General features: G+C 39.1%; 1 protein-coding gene and 1 long non-coding RNA gene across 11 annotated transcripts in view; one reads left to right on the top strand and one right to left on the bottom strand.

Moving 5' to 3' along the window:
• Positions 1-20,600, top strand: part of LOC107267843 (inactive rhomboid protein 1) — a 174,560-nt gene extending 153,960 nt beyond the window's left edge. For 2 of the 9 annotated variants that reach the window (XM_025085116.1, XM_025085115.1), the window contains 11 exons: positions 10,862-11,175; positions 11,371-11,457; positions 11,538-11,654; positions 11,921-12,118; positions 12,700-12,883; positions 13,325-13,561; positions 13,661-13,687; positions 14,078-14,268; positions 14,343-14,642; positions 14,767-14,920; positions 16,676-20,600. In XM_025085116.1, the coding sequence (XP_024940884.1) occupies positions 10,862-11,175; positions 11,371-11,457; positions 11,538-11,654; positions 11,921-12,118; positions 12,700-12,883; positions 13,325-13,561; positions 13,661-13,687; positions 14,078-14,268; positions 14,343-14,642; positions 14,767-14,920; positions 16,676-17,107 (2,241 nt within the window). In that variant the 3' untranslated portion in view covers positions 17,108-20,600. Of the gene's footprint in view, positions 1-10,861; positions 11,176-11,370; positions 11,458-11,537; positions 11,655-11,908; positions 12,119-12,699; positions 12,884-13,324; positions 13,562-13,660; positions 13,688-14,077; positions 14,269-14,342; positions 14,643-14,766; positions 14,990-16,412; positions 16,461-16,675 lie in introns of those variants that run through there. The other 7 variants (XM_025085122.1, XM_025085123.1, XM_025085121.1 and 4 more) reach the window with 7 other exon arrangements.
• Positions 7,433-9,442, bottom strand: LOC112494374. 2 transcript variants are annotated; one of them, XR_003059742.1, is made up of 3 exons: positions 9,016-9,442; positions 8,252-8,440; positions 7,433-8,182 (listed from the first exon to the last, which is right to left on the bottom strand). It is a non-coding gene; the product is annotated as an uncharacterized LOC112494374 (long non-coding RNA). The 2 variants fall into 2 exon arrangements; XR_003059741.1 differs by having other exon boundaries at positions 7,433-8,440.
• Positions 20,601-21,355: the final 755 nt, after the last annotated feature.

The raw sequence follows: 21,355 nt of genomic DNA, 5'->3' as shown, positions 1-21,355 counted from the left end.
ACTGGCTACCCTCGCTGGGGAAAATCTTGAGACCGAGGAATGACAATGGCATTATTATTTAAGATTCAGAGTCCTTTTTGTGTCGTCGTCAGTCAGACGGTTTTTTTTCTTTTCTTTTTTTTCCCTTCACTTTATACCTTTTTTTTTGTTCCTCCATTCATACTCGACACTCGCAATTCTTTTCGACGAGCGTTCATTGCTTTGAAAACGGGAAAGAAAAATATATCCTTGGGAATACCACGAGACACTGTGAAAGAGTATCTACCGTACCGAGCCGAACAGGCCGTGTATTTATTCTTAAAATAAGAAAAGGAGACACGACGTAGAAGAATTTTAAAAGAAAAAAGCGACGCAAAATCCTATCAAGAGTTTCCCGTTTCATATACAATAAGAAACCTGGTTATTTATTGTAACGATTATTACCGTCCGTAATATCAGGGCTGACATATTTGAAAAAAAAACCGGATTATTAACTGCGCATGCGCACTGCGACTCGATCTCGTAACGGAAAGTTCTAGAACTTACCGCGTATCGAAAATTCAGTCAGTCGTAAGTAAAAGCGGGAAGGATTGTTGTACAATTATTTCTTTTTCAAATAAAACTTCATGTTTCATCAATCGATCCAAAAAATGGCGTCGAACGCCACGAAAATGGCTGAAACACGATAATAGCTTTTAGACTCACGTGCACCTATATTCACGTCGTTTATCTTTGATGGCTCTCGAAATACTTGTAGTCTCTTGGCAAGCTCTTAAATTCAGGATGGGTATCAAAGATCCAAAGACTGTACGGAGATTCAAAGGGTTGAGCGTCAGACCCGTAGATTCAGCTTATATAAAACAACTCCAGGATATTGAGGCAGCCATCAACAAAATGGCTGGCGAACTTTCGACTCGTATATGTCGATATCATATGCGCCCCATAAATTGCATACGATGCATCGGTTAAACGAGAGGGTCCCGACGCCATTCCTGAGATAAACTTTCGGGGAATAAAAGAGATATATGCCAAAATAAAAGCAGGGTACAGATAGCGCAGATGCCAGCTTTTCTATATAGGAAAGCTGGCATATACATATATTTATATTCCATAAAATCGACTATACGTCACCTAAAAATATTATCTACGAATAGATAATCTAACAGATATCCAATATATCTAGTAATCCCTTCGAGAAATTCTTGTACTCACCAGTTAGATAATAAAAAGAAGAAAAAAAAAACAATTTTCCATACCTCTAGATTCAGTAGCATTTAAAAAACATAACCTCTCCATTCCACAGTTCCCCGTAAATCTTATCAAATAAAAACTTCACCTTCACCCACGGGGTAGAGTATTCGAGTATATGTATCGACTCTCGATACATTATTGCGACACGTTTTCGAAGATTGCCGAATTCCTTATCTGCATAGATGGCAGCACGTGCAACTGGGTACAGTCAACTAAATAAACATATAGGTATACAATTGTATAACGGAAAGGACATTTACGACGGACAGATTTGTATCGTCCTTACGTGCTCTTTCGGCCTGTTTCCGAATTTATTCGTAATTCCAGTCTCTACGTACAGTACGTAGAGAGAGTCAGAGCCGGGGGAAGAGTATTCCAAAGAATAAGCAATGCTGGAGGCGACCACACGAGGCTTTATGGCGAACGGTAAAGTACAGTACGTTAGAAAAGTTATTCTCGAAGATTTGTCTAAGTATACGGCACGTACGCACTGTGGTGTAGGCCATGGGAAAACTTCTTCGCCTCACTGTACACTCGGGAATGGATAGAAGCGGATACCCTCAGGGCTGGTGAGCATTACGCAGTACACTGCGCGCATTGGACAAAGTCACTCGTGTCGTTTTACGGGCGACAAACTAATTTAAGCCGGTACACTAAAAGGCGCAAAAAGCCTCTCAACAAGGTGCTGAAAAAAGGAAGCTAAATAGATGGAAAAAGCTTTTCGAACCGTTATAGACGGCCAGCGCCATCTACAACAGTTTCTGAGTAACGTAATGGCTGCCGACCCAGTGCAGCTGTATGCTGTTGCGTATATGTTGAAACAATTTTTCGTTATTTCTCAGACAATTACAACCACGGCATCGCTTGGGTTTATTATGTGGGTTCTATATTATTTTTTGCATAGACCAGAGGTATCTGCGTGCATAGTTTATCAGTGGACGACGAGGTGACTTATTAAAGGCGCACCGCACGATCGCCATTATGTTGTTTATCTTATCGCGTGCGCGATTTATCGTCAGATCTTATCTCAGGCTTATTACGCGATGCTGGCGAACGAGCTTGAATACTCAGGTTGGAGGCAAGAAGGTCTCTCGTGCGAGAAATTGTTTCCAAGAATTCTTTAGGTAGACACACAAAATCGTTGCTTCGTTTTAAATTTACATTTTCAATGTCCATAAGGTCTGTTAGGTAATACTCATTTTAAAGAGGTTAAAAACAGAGCATATAGTAAATAAGTAGAGCCAATCGTCCAGTACCAATTTTATCTTGGAGGGTCAGCTTATGGTTTATTACAGAGAAGAGTCACTTGATGCTGAAAACTGATTTCGAACGACCGATTCTAGTATGGTTTTTAGGTTTTTAGCACTGGCGCCATCTCGTGAACATTTTTGTAACTGCAACGTACGGTAGAAGTGAATTTGAATTGTTTAGCTCAGTCGATGGAACAGATTAGCTCTTTAGGTATATAGGCATAGCTAAATCGTCCTTTTCTTCGTCTTCTTTACGTGTACTTATATTCCTTTATGGGATATGGCATCAGACGCCTAAATCATTTTTCTTCCTTTACGTTTCTTAAAAATTTCTTTTTTATCATTTCAATTGATTCCTCTACCTGCGTTTCGTCTCGCATTTTTCGAAGCAATTAACGCTCACTTTTTTGTCTCTACCTCTGGCGCGGAACCCGCGCGATTTAATCGATCCAATTTTTTCTTTGCATCCCTCCTGCCTCCCCCGGCGCTCCCTCTGCCTCTCCTCCCCACTCCTCGTGTACGTGCTCAGTGCAAAAATACAGCAAGCGTTAATTGCACCAGCCAAAATGTATTGCCGACTCGTTGGATAATTAACAACTGAGACTCTGGCCCGCAGGCAGCCAGCATTTCTGAATTCCCTTTTGGCTTATGGAACGGACGGCCAGTTCGGCACCCTGCAATAAACAGTGTTGATATTAGTTCCCCTGGGTAACTTGGACTGGTCAAATTAAATTACAATTTATTTTATAAGTTCCATGAATCGATCTCATCGGTGGTTAAAAAAAAAGACAATAGATCCAATTTATAGAAGCCATTTGGATCTATAGTAAATGAATAAAACGAAAGGACTTACCTTTTTAGTGGATGAAAAGTCACTTCGATTCAAAAAGATCATCTGATTTCGACTGCTGGTCCCTTTGACTGTGCAATCAAATTGTCTGAGGTGAATCAAAAGGCGAAAAAATTTTTCTAAATTAAATAAAAAAATAGTCGATTAGTTTTTTCAGACTCATGATTTTATTTTTGAACTTTTTGATGTATCCATAATATTTTATTAGGTACCCAATATTCTATTGAGTTCGATTGATCGGTCAATTCGATTATATTGTGAATCGTTGATTCGCATTCTCCAGAAGTCCCGTAGGCAATTACCGTTCGAATGTTCGCGGTTCAGCGAGGACATTTGCGATAAACGATTTATTGAGTTATTAATAATTTTACACCAAATAAACGCAACACGCGTTTCATTGCACAATACGACTAATATTATCAATACACGAAATAAATTATAAATGAAAATCAAAGCAGCGTCTACAACGATAAATTGTGGATATTCTATTTGAAAAAATATTTTTTCCCGCCATATACAATTCGCTTTATGAAAACGTCAAAACACATATCGATCACTGAAACTCTGTTACGTAATTTCCTCACCGAAGCACCCATCGATACCAAACTCTAGGATATTACCTAATTTCCACATGGAATCCCAAGAACCATCATAACCTAATTCCCCGATTAATTTATATCATCCAGAAACACGTAACGAGCACTATATCTAAACAAACCTTGAGATTAACGTATTTCCAAAAACAAACTTCCCCACGTAATTTTCAATTACTTACAGTCTCAAGTAGTATATAATAAGTCATAAAATACTAATTTGATTGATGCAACGTATCCTCCGAGTACTTCCTAAATATGTTTTACGAGCGTCACCATGCCGTCACAGGAGATTAGAAAGGGCCGAACTATTAAAACAGCTCCTTGATTTAGGAAACGAGGTCTGACTGCTATCAGTTTTGAATTATACGACGCTACCGTTAATCAACGATCCGACTGGCGTTAGCGTTTTACGAGACACCGAAGTAATTAATCCGCCATATTAGTGTAAGCTTCGCTAAGTTGACGCACGTGGCGCTTCTTTACCAAGTAGGTAGTCACGTGACCTAAGGAGAAGGATGCTCATTGGCTACGAGTATGTGGCCTGCGTAAACCGTTAAACTTTCAAACAGTCTAAAAGTATCTTTATCCATAAACTTATTTTATTATCCTTTTTAAGCTGTTGACCAGTGGAACCAACTATTCAATTTATTTCACGCAAATCTTTTTTCAGATATAATGTCTCTTTTTTAACAATAACGTCCTTAAGCTTTTTCCTTATATACAGTGGAGACTCGATTATCCGCACCTCAGTTATACGGATTCGTGATTATCCGGATTGCCAACTGCGAAGCAAATATCTTTGTAGTCTAGTCCGTGCGTGCACGGACATGATGCGCTGGCTCTACCCGCCCGCGCCCCACGCGATCTCTTCTTCGCCCTGTTTCATTATTGTTTTAGCTAGACACTTTCCAAACGTTACGCGCGCCGCTGTCTGTTCTTAAAAATGTCAAAGCGCAAGAGAGTGGTGTTATCGCTTAAAGATAAAATAAACATTATCGATTCATTAAAAAAAGGAGAAACCGGTCGTAAGTTAGCCGATAAGTATGGTGTAGGTACTTCTACGATAAGCGATATTAAGAAGAATACACATTCACTTTTAAAGTACACCTGCAAACTTTATAGTGAAGATGGGAGTAAACAACGAAAAGTGATGAAGAAACCGAAAAATGAACTTTTGGAGGAAGCTTTGTATTGTTGGTTTTTACAAAAACGATCAACTGGCCAACCGATATCTGGTCCTTTGCTCCGTGAAAAGGCATTACAGTTAAATAAAACAATAGATGGCAATGAATCGTTTGTGGCAAGTAACGGATGGTTGTACAGATTTAAATCCCGTAATGGAATTCGCGAATTGGAAATACAAGGTGAATAAAATGTCAGCTGATGTAAATGCAGCAAATTCTTTTAAAGACGGTTTTGAAAAAGAATTGAGCGAAAACGACTATGACTTGGATTTTGTTTACAACGCTGATGAAACCGGATTAAATTGGAAATCATTACCGTCAAAATCCTTAGCTTCCCGGCGAGAGAGCTCGGCTCCAGCTTATAAAACTAGTAAGGAGCTAAACTAGTAAGGACGCAAATGCTACCGGGACCCATAAAATACCTTTGCTCCTCATCGGAAAATTCAAAAATGCCAGATGCTTAAAACATATCAGGGTTCCCTTAATTTATAAAAATCAAAAAAGCGCCTGGACGAACACAGAAATATTCATTGACTGGTATGAGAACACGTTTATCCCTGAAGTAAAGAAATTTCAAAACGAAAACGGTAAACAAGGAAGTGTCATACTATTAGTGGATAATGGCGCCAACCCTTCCGTCGACTGAACTGTTAGAGAGAGAAAATGGAATATGTTTAAAGTGAAATTCTTGCCTCCTAATGTGACATCCTTGCTAGAACCAATGGATCAAAGTGTTGTTGAAACATTGAAACAACTTTACAGAAAACAACTTTCACGTAGATTGTTATCTGTCGATGAAGATAACGTAGAAGTCGTTTTGTCATTTTTCAAGCAAATGAATTTAAAGGAGTGTCGTTACATGGTTGTAGATGCGTGGGATTTGATTGAAAGGAAGACTTTGAGCAAAGCTTGGAACAGAATACTAAAACGGGAGCACGGAAATTCAATAACCAATACGGATTATTCTGCTTTGGCGGATATAAATGAGCTAATGACAATTATACAAATATGCCAGGAATGTGATGCCGATGATATGCAAGAGTGGCTTACTTGTGACAGTAATGATCAAGGTTTTCAGATCATGTCGGATGTCGAAATCGTTGAAAACATATTGCAGGCAAACGAACAGGAGGAAATGCAAGAAGATGAAACAGAAGAAAACGTAGATGCAGAAAACGAGGCAGGACCATCTAATGCGAAAGCACGTCAAGCTCTGGAAGCAGCTTTCAAATGGTTCGAAAAACAAACAGAGTTTGATACCGTGAGTTCACTACAATTAAAACGAATTCGTGATGTAGCAGCAATGAAAAGAAAAAATTGTTTTCCTTCAAGTGACAATTACTAAATATTTTAAACAAAATTAAACTACAGTGACTTTCCTATGTGACTCGATCGGTATTTCATGATTAGGGTTGCAGTATTTCAGTAATTTTTAGGAAAATATGTACGTACGTGTACGAAAATGTATCTCTAATCTCATAACAAACATTGATTTTTGTTGATTTTAATAAGTTTAATTTGTTTTTGTTGTTTTGAATAAACACCTAAAAGTGTGTATTAGCCCTAGAAAGATACCATATGACAAGGTAACTAAAAGATAACCATGCGCGGGCGCAGTAGGTTATCTTTCTAGAGTTAATTGTATATGCAATACAAAAGCCGCTTTTCTTCATACATTCAATTATCCGGATTTTCGATTATCCGAATGACTTACGACAACAATTAGTCCGGTAATCGAGTCTCCACTGTATATATAAATAGTGACATACACGTTCAGAGGTATAGAAACATATTAAGCCATGTATATAGATAGAATAATGTATTTATATAAATGGGTCCATGCGTTACATAAGAGGACATCACGTCCTTCCTATAGCTGTATATATTATATATGTATATATATACATCGGACTTACACTCGGATACAGATCCTGCAGGCTAGGTTGCCCGTTTAGAGTTAGTGCCTGTCATACATAATTGAAAACCAGCACGCACCACGTCCAACAAAGCCTATAAATCTCAATGTAATGGCAGCACTACGGTAACTTCACTTATTAACAACTAGCAACAAATATCAACGAACTGCATCGAATGGCAAAAGTAATTTTAACGATTAGTCCTTATTGACGATCGTAGATTTAACAGTTATTCAGCTCCGTTCGGATGTAAAAGTATTATCCAGAAGAGCGGTGTGAGTTTTTCATGTATATTTATATGTTGTCCAGGTTACGCCTTGCCAATAGTTTTCTGCTGTACAGTACCTACGTATATTCACTTACACAGTAATAATTTGTTTTTGAAATTTAGTTGAATATATTTAAAAAAAAAACAGGGCAGATAAAATATTTAGTTCTAAATAATATTTGAAATTTAAAAATCGTTCATCTGGTTTCTCTACTAAGATCTGCTGCCATATACGAAAGCTCCAGTTAGTTATCTTCAATCGATAATTACAACCAAATCCTATGGCAGCTATGTGTACTGTGCTAACCTAACTTAACTTAACTATTAATTCCTACCCTAGAGACCTGTAAGGTATTTCTATATAAATTTTAAGGGCTGAGATTCTTCGGAGTTATTACGTAGGCAAGTCATCGTAAAGAAGAGACCGCCGCTACGAAGATACAAATTTTTCAAAACTTATTTTCCCACTGAGTATAATCTACACGCTAGGCTTTTTTACGATGCTGTTGTATATCGTTCATTACCGCGGACCCAACGTGGCACTTAACTACTGCACGGCCAGTGGCTGACTCATTGCTGACACCATCTACTACGTCCAGTCAGTTTCCTGCCTTACCGACTGTGTGGATACTAAACTCTCACCCTTCGGCTAATAAAAAAGGCCATAGGGTCTTTCTTTATGACTGTTTAGTCTATGCTTAATATTTTCATTTCATCGTTTACTTTTCATTCTTTACGCACTGCCGCCACGCCACGCCCCCCCCCCTCCCCCGTCATGATCTGATCTTGCGCGGAACGCTGCTAAACCATATACATATTTCCTCTTCGCGATAGCTTCCAATATTCTTTGTTTTCTTCTTCTTCTCATTGTCGTCCTTCGCGAAAAAACTGAAAGAAGAAAAATCATTGAACCAGCTTTGAAAACGATTCCCGTAATGAGTAATGCAATTTCTTTACCGACTCAGCATAGCAAAGGGAGAACCAAGTTCCTTTGTCATTCGACTTCTGTATGTTCCCTTTCCTTTATTATCGAACAGACCCTCTGGACCGAAGTCGATCTCGAATGGTAGGAAAATCAAATTATAGTCTACTCAAAGATCTTGCTCGTCCTTATTCGAGCGTCTGATCCATGCTTGACTGTAGCTCCTGCAAGCAACCTTTCATAAGATCCAATAAATGTTGTTAAAAAAAGTACATTCAGCAACAAAAAAATTGAATAAACGAAAAATCCTCCAATTCCTCTACGTGAGTCTTTTTCATAAATGAAATCTCTCAAGTGGAATCTTACTGATTAAAACTAAACACAGATTACTTACATAGGTCTCTTATCTAATTTACTTTCTTCCTTCACGCTTCTCTCTTACTTTTATTCTCCCCTCCCGTACATCCCCTTCCGTGACTTTAATCCCGCGCGCGCACCCTGTACTGCCTTTCAGAATTCTCATCACATAGAAACTCAGGTCAAAGACCTCGTCTATATCCTACGTTGAGAAAACTGTCGAAGGTATTCAAATGCAAGGTAGATAAAGTTTGATACTAAGACTGGCTCCGATTGTATCCAAGAATACGGCGTTGTCAATATTACGGATGCAACGTGCAACAATGTCTCTAAGTGCACTTAAAATCAGACGCACTTACGTATAAGACACTGTATACAGATCTTTAGGTTTTCGATTGTGATTAGAACTAAGTCGTAACACAGGTGGTACTGTATACTATACCTCGAGCCACATACTAGACAGAGGAAATATCCTTAAAGCGGTGCAGTAATATCAGCCTGAAGTATTCAGGATGCCGTTAACGGTGGCGCGTAAGCTACTCCGCACTAACCTACAAAATGGGTTAACCTCGTGTACGGGGTAGCCGAATTGACGACACGGCTAATTTTCCTACGTTCTAACTATCTAGTGCCCTGTAAAGGATAATCACGGGGCTTAGTGTTATGAGACGACAATTTCAGATAAGAGAAATAATATCGAGGCGAGGGTCGTTGGAATGTTGCCGTACGCTTTAGTTCCGCCGAATGCCGCTAGATGGGGGCGACGCTCGGGTTCTCTGATTCCGACAATGCCATTTGCTGGTTTCTAAGCCAACGGGCGGCGGTTTGAACCGGAGTACTCTGGCAGATGAGCCAGAGGAGGATGACAGTTGGCTTTTCCAAGGAATCTGCAAATGGGAAACGCAGGAAATAGGATATAACAACCTTCTCCTACTCCTTCCTTCGTACCTGATACGGATGCTATCTCTTAGACTTCCTTTCTCTTTCTCTCTCTCTCTATCCCGTACTTACTCGCTTGCTTTAACCTGCAATGTTTTTCCTTTTCTAGGTTGCACCCACTTTAAACCATTCTCCGGAACTAAACCGCCAGCCTTGCCTTATCCACTCGTTCGGCACTCGGAGAAACCACTGCGCGATTATGCGGCGTCTCATTTCGCTGTGCTTGTATCAAGCCGACCTAACCTAGCTCAAGCTAACCTAACCTAACCTAACATAATCTAACATAAACTCTATGAAATAAACTCCTATAACTTGAGTGCATATCTGCTGACGTTATTCCACAATTTTCTGAAACGGAGAGAACGTTTTTTATCAAGTATATTTCATTGCGCTGAATCCTGATTCAAATGACTCGCAGGCAATAATTTTTGTATGAATGCGCCTCGTATGTTTTTTCGAATATTGTGTGTAGGTAGAAAAAGAATTTATTTTAATAACGTTCCAGTACTGTGCATGGATACCAGCTAATTGAATATATGCTATGTTACGGATTGTTGTTTATACTTCCGCATTAGCCTTATGCGAAATTGTAACGTTAATTTCGTTCTATTTATACCATTTTTGTTTTAATACATGAATTAATATGACAGTATCAGAAGTTCTATGGATGAAGGTATTTTTAAAATTCACCGAAATTTTATGCATAATCTCTGATTTTTATTAGATATTCCAAAAGTATGTAATATTGACGGAGATAATTTTTTCCATAAAGATATAATTTCCAAATTTTCAATATAAATAGCACTCAACATAATTACTACATGTATATCGTAATAATTAATTATTCCAACACACTTTACAAAAATAGTAACGAAACAAGACTGGCTTACGGGTAGATATAAATTTCACACAGAGACAACTATTATCGTAACTGTTACCATAAAGCGTGGATTTTCTTTACTCAGGACTTGCTATACTCGCCCAAAACGACCTGAGACCGTAGGATAAGTAAGCGTCAAAAATAATTGCACGTCTCTTTCGGCAATTGCACGCCATTATCGTTCCGGCCGAATACCGTAAATGGACCGGAACACTTCTCTCGTCTTTAATTAGTCCGTACCACGAGTGAAATGAGAGTGTAAGAGAAGGAAAAATTAGCAAGGAAAAAAAATTTAGCAGAGAATTTTGGTAATTGACTGGGAATCGCTGGGTTATTTTCGTGAAAGTTGGTATTAGCGAGAAAGATACGAACGCTGTGCCACCTAGCGGTGGCGTCCTACAACTAACAGTTGCTTGAGTCAACTAATATAGAACCGTATAATTAATCAACCATGTATACAATTTTGCAGACGCTGACTCGACAAAGGCCACGAGAGAGGTCACAAATTTATCCAGAGTCACGAAGTTTTCCAGTAAGTGCCATTTCCATGGTTCCCAAAACCTCATCTTCGTCTACGGATGCTGGATTGAACGAAGAGGAATCCTTTTTTGAGAGACCACCGCCGCCGCCACCACCACCTACACCACCTAGTCAATCGTCGGTACAGCAAGACACTGCTGCTTCCGGTACCACTGTCAAGGACGAAGAGGTCACTGATACCGTGAGTGATCTTCTCGACGCCCCGGTCTCTAGTGATCGGGAAACATCTGAAGAGTTGGTCAGGTAATATCATTAAAGATGATTTTAAAAAAATGGCGACTGATAACTGTCAGTGCTGCCACCTTGTAGCGTTAACTGTATTGTTTGAGTATCTTTTTGAAGTCTTGTTGAAGTCCCACATTACACCGTAAAGACGTTAAGTATGGACGTTTAGATCGTATCCCTTATCAGAACGAACCTTTTATCTTTGTACAACAGATTCACAACGCCGAAGGACGATAGGACGTCAATAGAACAGCAAATCAGACGACCTCGTGCGATCTCTAGGGACCACTATACTTCAAGGTAAAATGCTCTTTTGCGACTAAAAAGGAAAAGACGCCTAAGGACGCTTCCTTATGCTTCCCGACGCTTCGCTTCTTCAGCATCCATTCGTCTCCCACTAACGCAGCACTCTGTCCTGAAGTCCTCAAAGAAATACATTACCAGGATCGAAATCACCTTGACTTGGACAAGGATCCTCAGGAAGCTTTTACTCGTCAGTGAGCATCACTTTCCGTTTCATTTGAAAATCACTTTATATGAGAAAATATATTGATTATAGAAAATGAAAAGAAGGGAAAAAAGAGTATATCAATTGGTGGAAACAGATGCTCACAGATTTTCCACTGACTGACTTCAATAAGAAGTTCAGACAGCCATCGCTTCTCTTATTTCCTATTCCTGCTGAAATTCAATCACAATCATTCGCTATGGGGTCCTTGATTATTTCACCCGAGAAAAACCCTTAATAAAGACCGGGTTACAGAACGTCAAGTTGGCGCAGGTCACGGGACGTCCTGGGTCCTGAAGATGAGGTCACAGGTGGTCTGCAGTACGACGAGCCAGTCAACCTCAGGAGGGATATAAACGGCGCCACCAGGATATCACCAAGTACCATCGACAGGGTCTTTGACAACAGCAATAGACGTCAATACGGCATGGGAATCGTTGGCAGATTTTTCGGGTAGGTTTATTAGGGGTAGTTTTAGGCCCTCTCGTATCGGCTGGGATATCTTATAGCGGGTTGTGAAATTATCAAGTAAATTTAAGAGGGGCGCCTTCTGGTTCGCGCTTAGGGGTTAATCCCGTAGTACCTTGAGTAATTTTTGCGGACGGGCACCTTATCGGGTCGGGTTTTATCCCTTCGTTACTGTATCGACGTCCACGGTAAAAGTTAAAGCTGCTATAGGGAAGTATTGAAGTACACCGAAGTGTGTACTTAGCGTTACCTTAAGAGCGACGAGCCGTCGCAAATTATCTATCGCGACTTTGCTCCTCGAGATATCTTGCTAAATTAAAGTCACGATGAATATACGCCATTAGAAAACAATTATATGCACATAGATACTTGTTCTTTTTTTTTTATACCTTCCACATATATCTTTCCTTTGAGATTTTTTCTTAATCTGTAGACTGTCTATAATATAGCGGTATGGAACTGTAGAATTAGCTAATTCATATATGAGTTAATTCATATATTTATTACTCTAATTTTTACAGGACACAGTAAACTGTTTGACTTATAATATCTTTTTATTTTCACAGGAGATCGTTCCGGAAGAGCGTGGCACATAAACCGGATGTAAAGAAGCAACTTGACGACATCGAAGATCATCGACCTTACTTCACTTATTGGATCACGACCGTTCAGGTCCTCATACTAATAATATCACTCGCTTGTTATGGATTTGGTCCAGTTGGGATTAATCTAAACCACAGATCAGGATTGGTAAGCAGCAGAATTTTGACTATCGTCGATTACGTTTTGTATGTACAATCGATACAGGATTTACAGGTAGATTGGTGGAATTCGCAGCGGACGTCATTTACATCAATTACAACGTAATCGAATATCCGGGCGCGTTCATATATTTAGATTCAACCGAAGGAGGAACGAGCGACCGAATCGTTATATAAATGATCATGAAAATTTCCCGTTATTCCCTATAATAATTATTCATAACCTCACCTATTTACTTACTTTTCTTCTCTTTAAGCCACCCATGTACAATTATACGGTCATGTTTATTCCTCGTTGATTTGCATTTTATCGAATCGTCATTGTGAATGAGATTCCTTGATTGCCAGTTGAAATATTATTATACGGTATTAAATTGTAATGCTCCTTTTTCTTCTTTTCATATTTAATTCATACTTTCTTCTTCTCCAGGTACTCGTGACCAGTCTTTCGTTGCAACAGGTCGACTATCAGGAACCTGCAAACTTCTGGATCGGTCCCAGGGCGGCGGATCTCATTCATCTTGGTGCGAAATTTGCGCCGTGCATGAGACGCGATATTAAAATTCTCAAGGAAATTGATGTTTGGCGGGAACGAGAGCGCGACACTGCCTGTTGCATCAGGAACGATGACTCTGGATGCGTTCAATCTAGCAAGGCGGATTGTTCTGTGAGTTAATGATGGATTTGATTTATAGAAATTAGTGTGATTGCTTATAGACAGAGTTCAGATTGATAATATTATCTTTACCTCTTTTCAAACAAACTGGTCCGGGGATTGAGATCAACCGTCACGGTAATATATATATTAGAATAAGAGTGAATAATCGAAAATTGGAATTTCGTAATTTATATTTAAAACAAATATGAATTTTAGCGCCATTCTATTTAGCTGAAAAGAAATGCTAACATTTTTTCGTATGGCTATAAAATTAAAATTTCAATTCTTGGAAAATGAAAGATTCAATTTTAGCACGTGTATGGTTAATTGGATTTTAGATGAAGTTTTTATTTTATACATTTAGGAACTTATAGCACCGACGTCATCGCAATTATAAAAGCAATGCACTGTACAGTTGTCTCTTCAGCTGTTTAATTACTCAATACAAATAGTGAAGATCGTTTTTCAGAATGAAAACTTATTGGAAAAAGAAATCTAATATAAAACTATAATCGATTTTCTCAGAATACAATATCAACCTGGAAGAAATGGGGACCTGGAGATAATGGACCAGGAGGACGTATAAGCGGTTCAGTTTGTGGATTGGATCCAAAATTTTGCGACGCTCCAGCAAGCATAGCGCCATATGAATGGCCAGATGACATAACAAAATGGCCGATCTGTCGAAAAACAAATCCCTTCAGTCAGCGTTTTAGGTAGATAAAAAAGAAATGATTAATCAAGTGAAATGTAATAACTGTCATAATCGTGATCATCCTGTCTCCATTAGTAGCAAGGACGGCGTCCAGCAGGGGAACAATAATTTTCCAGTAGGCCGTTACAAGGATAAAATGGCGGAGCATATGGTCTGTGAAGTCATTGGTCATCCATGCTGCATCGGTATCCATGGAATGTGTCGGATCACCACCAAAGAATATTGTGATTTCGTTCACGGTTACTTCCACGAGGAAGCTTCCTTGTGCTCACAAGTCGAGTGCCTCCACGATGTCTGCGGCATGATACCCTTCCTTCATCCAGAATGGCCGGATCAGTTTTATAGGCTCTTTACCACCATGTTCCTCCATGCCGGGTAAGCGCCAGATATCCAGATTCACTATAGTTTACTATAGTGCCACACTATAAAGTAGAAAGGATAATACAGAACGTCATGGATAAAGAGTTGTGTACTGAAACTAAGGCCATCCTCCTTTCAGGATCCTTCATCTAGCCATTACCCTGCTGGTCCAGTACTTCCTTATGAGGGACTTGGAGAAGCTCACCGGATCTTTGCGAATTGCATTGATCTACTTCGTGGGTGCACTGGCCGGAAATCTTGCCAGCGCCATATTCGTACCGTACAGAGCAGAGGTAAAAAGATGTCACTACTATAACAAGACTTAGATGCAAATAGCAAGATAAAGAAAAGCGAGAAATATGGTAAACCTAAATAATACTTGTCACAGAGTGTTTTCATAAAAATTAATTCCTCAAAAACTCAATGAACACTTGAGAATCAGATAATTATACTTCAGCATACTGCACAATTAGGAACTGAGGTCAGGAACATTAAACAGGACTAATACTCATGAATTTATTATCCGATTGAAACTCCAATTACATTCCATCTCGCACTTCCTGCATTATCCAGTAAATGACGTAATCTAAACAGAACTCACTTCCCGGCTGAAGTTCGAAAGTTTTAATTGTATTAACTATCTCTTTCCTCTTCGTGGGATTCCTTCGTCCTATTGAATATTACCTGGAGCCAAATCGTCACACTAAATGAAGAACAAGTACACATGGCTGCTAAATAATACAGCTGCAACAACTACACTACACATCCTGTACCTCGTCGTCCTGAAACCTTCTGATCAAGCCCGAACACCCTCTACGGAGCAGTTTACCCTCGTTCTATTTTATCGTCGATGCTTTTCTCTTAACGTCCCTGTAAACTTGATGTTACAAGTCGATTCACTCTCTTCTCCTTGTATTCTTTACATCCATGAACCATAATATTTGCGCCATATTCCCTTTAGGTTAAACAGAGCATTAAAGCGCCAGAATGAGATTCTCCCAATCAAATTGGACGCGGACGATGAAGTGGAATCGCATTTTCTCCGCTAATAAAATTCCCAAATTATTTGACTACATTTTACAATGGAATTGGTCAATACAGTTGTAAGGACCCTCTCTTACTACACATTCATCTGAGACTACTGGCACTGTAAAAGTAACTGTTGTGAACTACCCTTAATGAACTGTCTACCAATATCATAGAGTTCAGAGTAAAAATTTTTAATCTTTATGGTATCTATGGTACCGATAAAACTTTTAGCGAAAATATAGTAAGTCTAAAAATACGTAGATTCACTATTTCCTAGAACAAGATATCTTTGACATAAATCCAGATATGGCCTATCTCATAACAAGTGAAAAAACACGCAATCTATTATAATAAAATGAACATAGGAAATGTCGTGCACGTAGATCCCGATAGATAGCGTCATGTACACCGTGCCAGGGGTTCCCTTTTGCTGATACACATGGCACAGCAGTAAGCATTGGAAACGCGTGATCTCGAAGCATTACAACACCCTAGAGAGTTCTAAACAGAATCCAATACATTACACTGTACTAGAGAGTAGAGATTGCTGGATAAACCAATGAATCAGTCTAAGCATCGTTGCACTGAGAATAGATTCTCTCTGCGTCCTAGATGATCTATCTCGCTTTACATAGAAATGAATCTAGGACATTCCGTAATGAAATAAATAAACTAGCAAAGCCATAATGATGATAAATATATATATATATATATATAACATAGGCAGGGTGATTAAATCTCTAATTACTTTTTCAGGTGGGACCTGCAGGAGCGCATTTTGCACTGTTGGCAACACTGGTTGTCGAGGTGCTGCACTGTTGGCTAAACTAGCAAAGCCATAATGATGATAAATAGATTCTCTCTGCGTCCTAGATGATCTATCTCGCTTTACATAGAAATGAATCTAGGACATTCCGTAATGAAATAAATAAACTAGCAAAGCCATAATGATGATAAATATATATATATATATATATATAACATAGGCAGGGTGATTAAATCTCTAATTACTTTTTCAGGTGGGACCTGCAGGAGCGCATTTTGCACTGTTGGCAACACTGGTTGTCGAGGTGCTGCACTGTTGGCCAATGCTGAAGCATCCTCGTCGTGCCCTGATGAAGCTAATAATGATCTTGCTGGGTCTTCTGATCCTGGGTGTCCTACCATGGATAGATAACTACGCCCATCTATTTGGCTTCATCTTCGGCTTCCTGGCCGCTTACGCCCTAATGCCTTTTATCTCTTTCGGCCATTACGACCGTCGTCGCAAGATCCTCCTGATCTGGGTCTGCATGATCCTCATAGTTGGCTTGTTTGCCCTCCTCCTCACGCTGTTTTACAACGTGCCCGTCTACGAGTGCGAGGTCTGCAAACTCTTCAACTGCGTCCCCTTCACCAGGGACTTCTGCGCCTCCCAGAACATCAACTTCAAACGCGAGGAACCTGTATGACACACGGGGCCGCGGTTCCAAGTCGAGCGCCAAGTACCGTTCGGCCCCCTCTCGCCCGCTCGTCAACCTAACCACGATAATCAACCATCTCTAGACTTTGACCATCTTCTTGGAGTTGTGGATACCGCCAGGAATCTTATTTGGCCTGTGGGACTCCTCTGTATAAGTTACTGCACCAGACATTGCAATTGGATCTGTCATCTATCCTAGAGAAAGGATTTGTTTTGATATCAAACAAGAACCGGATGCTCTGCTTCGAGGACTCAGGCTTAACCGCATCCTGGGTTTTTTGGATCACATTAGTCTGAATGGATGTCTATAGCAATCTGTGCGTGTACAAGAGATGAATAAAGATCACGCCCTAACAAAGCTTGTCGCATACTGCCAATCGAAAAAACATTAAACCGCGTCGTTGGACGTTGAATAAGAATGCCTTAAAATTAACCGATCGCTCTACCGGTTACATTATGACGGATCGCCGTGAATCCTCCAGGTACGTGGTGAATCGTCACGCTCGGGGAATTGTAAATATTAGATATATACTGATTATGCGAATCGAAGCGACGATCACAACTGTCGATTCGGCGATCGTGCATTCTCTGGAGACTCTTCTTATCGCGACGTGAATACGAGGAAGAACGAGACGGACTTCTTGTTGATGAGACTGTGCAAGAAGATGACGCTTATGTTAAAGGAGACAAAGAGGAGAAGCAAAGATATTAAATACGAAAGACATTAAAATGTACATAGCTGATGCCTGTCACGCCTATGACAGAGAATTAACGTGTAGGCGATAGAGGGACTTTCAAAGGTGCACGCGTCACGCGAAAGTGTTTGCGATTAAATAAAATATTGTCACTTGTGATTTAGGAGTTAGTTTCTCTCTTTTTTTTTTTTAAATCGTTCCGTCACGACGAACACGAAGAGTCCTCAATGGGACGTTGATGCCGAAGACTTGTGAGCTTACACTTAAACGGACTACCAAGAACACGAGAGAGACTTAAAAAAAATGTTTAAATCGCGTGTGCCCTAACGAAATGATTTTAAAGTAAAAGAAGGTGAAGACGATGACGCGGACTATATTTAAAGAAAATTAACTGTGCGTCAGTAGACGAGGAGTGATTTCAAATCAATTTTTATATGTGGGATAAAAGAAAGTCGAGATATCAGAACTCTTAATTAATTAATTGGAATTGTACATAGAAGAAAACGTAAATGTGGATGACGATGATGATAATGAAAATACTCATGATATTCGCATAGACGCGTGAACGACAGGTGGAAAACGTGTTGATCGAATAACACGTTTAATTCACCAATGCGCGTAAAATACGTTGTACACTTACGGTCCGTTCATTAAACATGGGACTTAATTATCGTACCATTGTGAATGTGTATTTTATTATAAACGAGCATGTAAATGTACGCGCGAAAATGACGGCGCGTCGTCAGAGAGAGGAGAACGTAGTCCGTGCCCGGAACGCCAGCGATTGTCAGTTATCGATGAAATTACCGCTAAAGCATTTAATTATAATTAAACGACGATTACCGATTGTCGGTGAATTATATTGACAGGGAGAATCGGATTGAAAATGTGCCACGATGGAAATCACGAAGAGAAAACCCATAACGTTTATATTATACTGGGTGTATATTGTAAATTATGGCGAGGCTCGTCGACGACAGTGGCGCGATCTTGCGGCAAAAAAAATTATTCAATTTAAACTTTCAAATTCAATTAATTTTAATTCAAGCAACTAGCTGTAGTCTCTCTAGATATGAATATCATGAAAATCAACAAAACATCATTACTGTCCGATTCAAATTGGACTTAGCGGTTTTTCCTAGATTCAAATCAACAAACAAACAATCATAATCAAGATGGCAGATAGAATTTCTCTTATCGCAAGGTCCGGGCGGTTGTCGATCAGCAGGAATTCTCTTATAAGACTAAGTAGAAGCGTAAGGATAAACATTATTAATTAAACGACGTAATACGGATACAATTAACGAGACATTGCGCGCTGCCCTTTTATAAATCCTCCAACGTGCATAAGCTCTTTCGCGTCGCCCACTTCTCCACCCCAAAAAACAAATTCCATCCAATTCATAAAGAAAAAACATTCAAAATACAAAAGTTTGCCAAAAAAAGTCGTACCAACCTATTAATATTCACAACTCGTAATCTCATAAATTAAATGCTAGTCATCAGTCTAACTTTTCTTCTTGTTCATCTTTTTTTTATTTTATCAGACATGTCTGACTGGTTTGCGCGCGAAAGAGTTGCCATTTGAATTTCTCACGCTGACACTGGCTCCACGAATGACACATTCCTCGGCTGCACTCAATAATGGAATATAGAGAATCGAAGTGAAGAAGATTTTAAACCGTGAACAATGTAAATCCTCGACAACACGAAAACACTCCTCGCACACTCAGATAATTCATAGTAATAATCACATGTGAATATTGGACACGTCCCCACTGTATAACAGAGTACACTGAATATGAATACGTGCAAGAGTAAGAAGGACCGCGTGTGTTGCGTGCATATAGTATATGTATACCTGTATACAAATTGTGTATACACGTACGCACGAGAGAGAAACAGAGAGAGAGAGAGAGAGAGAGAGAGAGAGAGAGAGAGAGAGACAGGAACATACAAACGCATACAACTACACGACCGTATACTAAACTTAACAATATTACGTAATAGTACCTACGTATGCAGATACATACTATCGTAACGATTATTATGATTATTATGATTAATTGATATTACTTACAGAGTAATCACACCTTCGTAATTAAACCGATTAAAGAGGAAAAAAAAGGGAAACGAAAAGACATAAGACGTGCTACCATATATAACGTTATATATTATATATGATGCATTCGAAAACTTTGTGATAACCGATTACACACATTTTTTCGGGTTACGACGTGAGGCGAACGTGGCAATTGTCGGCAAGTAACGTATTGTTATTATTGTAAATGTGTCATATACATAGCATGCATAAAACGAATGAAACAACAAAAAATAAATAAATTGACAAACCTTCGATATTTCCATACCGATCGCGACGAGGTGGAATGTTCTGTTGAATTTTTTGTTCTTATTTTCTTTCTTTTTGAAATTCAGACCTGGGCAAGCGTGACAGGTGACGAGAAAAATAGCGGCATGGAAAGTTAAATGTTTAAAAAAAAGAAAAAAGAGAGTAAAAGATTGTCACGGAACTAAGTATTTGCGTAATGGGAAGTAAGCTGAGATTTCAATTGAAAATTTTGTATTGCGCTACTACGTGAATAATTCTCATGCTGTAATTTATTGTAGGATTTGGATATCTTGTTTACAATCGAATTTCGAGGTGTTAACGAAATAAATGGAACGTCTTATGTAACTTTGTAAAATTGTCACGGCCAATCCGGGTCGTTCAATGCGTGACGGATTATCGACTGATAGTGCAGCGACGACGCGAATACAAAGGATAAACGAAAATGGTGTCTTTACCAGAAGCGAACGGTTTTATATGAAAAATGGATGAAGAAACGCTTTGAGAATAAAGTTAGATAATTTTTTTATAGAGTACATTCGATCTTTAGTTTTTTCTACAACAATATCGTCCTGGATTCTTCATTTCTATTTCATTGACCGTTCGCCGTGACGATTGCATGTGCAGAAATCTCAGTGGTCGCCATACCGTTTATGACTTTAGTATTGCAATCTTTGTGAAGATTCAAAAAAGGAGTTTGTTTGACATTCTACAGTCTCGTTACAAAAGGAATTTTCGAAATTTACACTGTCTTACAAAGTTACCGTTAGTAATTTCGAAAATTTACATGGGAAACTGTCAGCGTGTGCTTGTGATTATTAAAATCGCTCGTTGGAAACGACTGGAGGGAAAAACTCAAAATATGTTATCGCTCTCGATCTGACGTGAAAGCACCTTGTAAATAAACGTATGCGTCGAAAATGGACCAAGGATCAATAGTGACGTTTGTGTGTGTAAAACTGATTCCGATCTCGCTATGATAAGTTAGCTCGAGATTGTAGGATTGTAAGTAAAGGTACAATTAATGCTAATATTATTAAAAGAAAGAATAATAATAATATAAAAAGAGCCACACACGAAGTAGGGTGCGCGCGCAGTCTGTCGAATTTGTTTTTTATTGCGATAAATGCGCAGCGAATCAATTCACTTTTCAAAATTTTATTTTCAGTGTTTTCTTCTTCTCGTCTATCTAGAT

Source organism: Cephus cinctus, unplaced genomic scaffold (assembly GCF_000341935.2).
Source record: "Cephus cinctus unplaced genomic scaffold, Ccin1 Ccin1_scaffold0457, whole genome shotgun sequence".
Lineage (NCBI taxonomy): Eukaryota > Metazoa > Arthropoda > Insecta > Hymenoptera > Cephidae > Cephus > Cephus cinctus.
The sequence above is the reverse complement of the archived record's forward strand: the minus strand, read 5'-3'. Positions and strand labels throughout refer to the sequence as shown.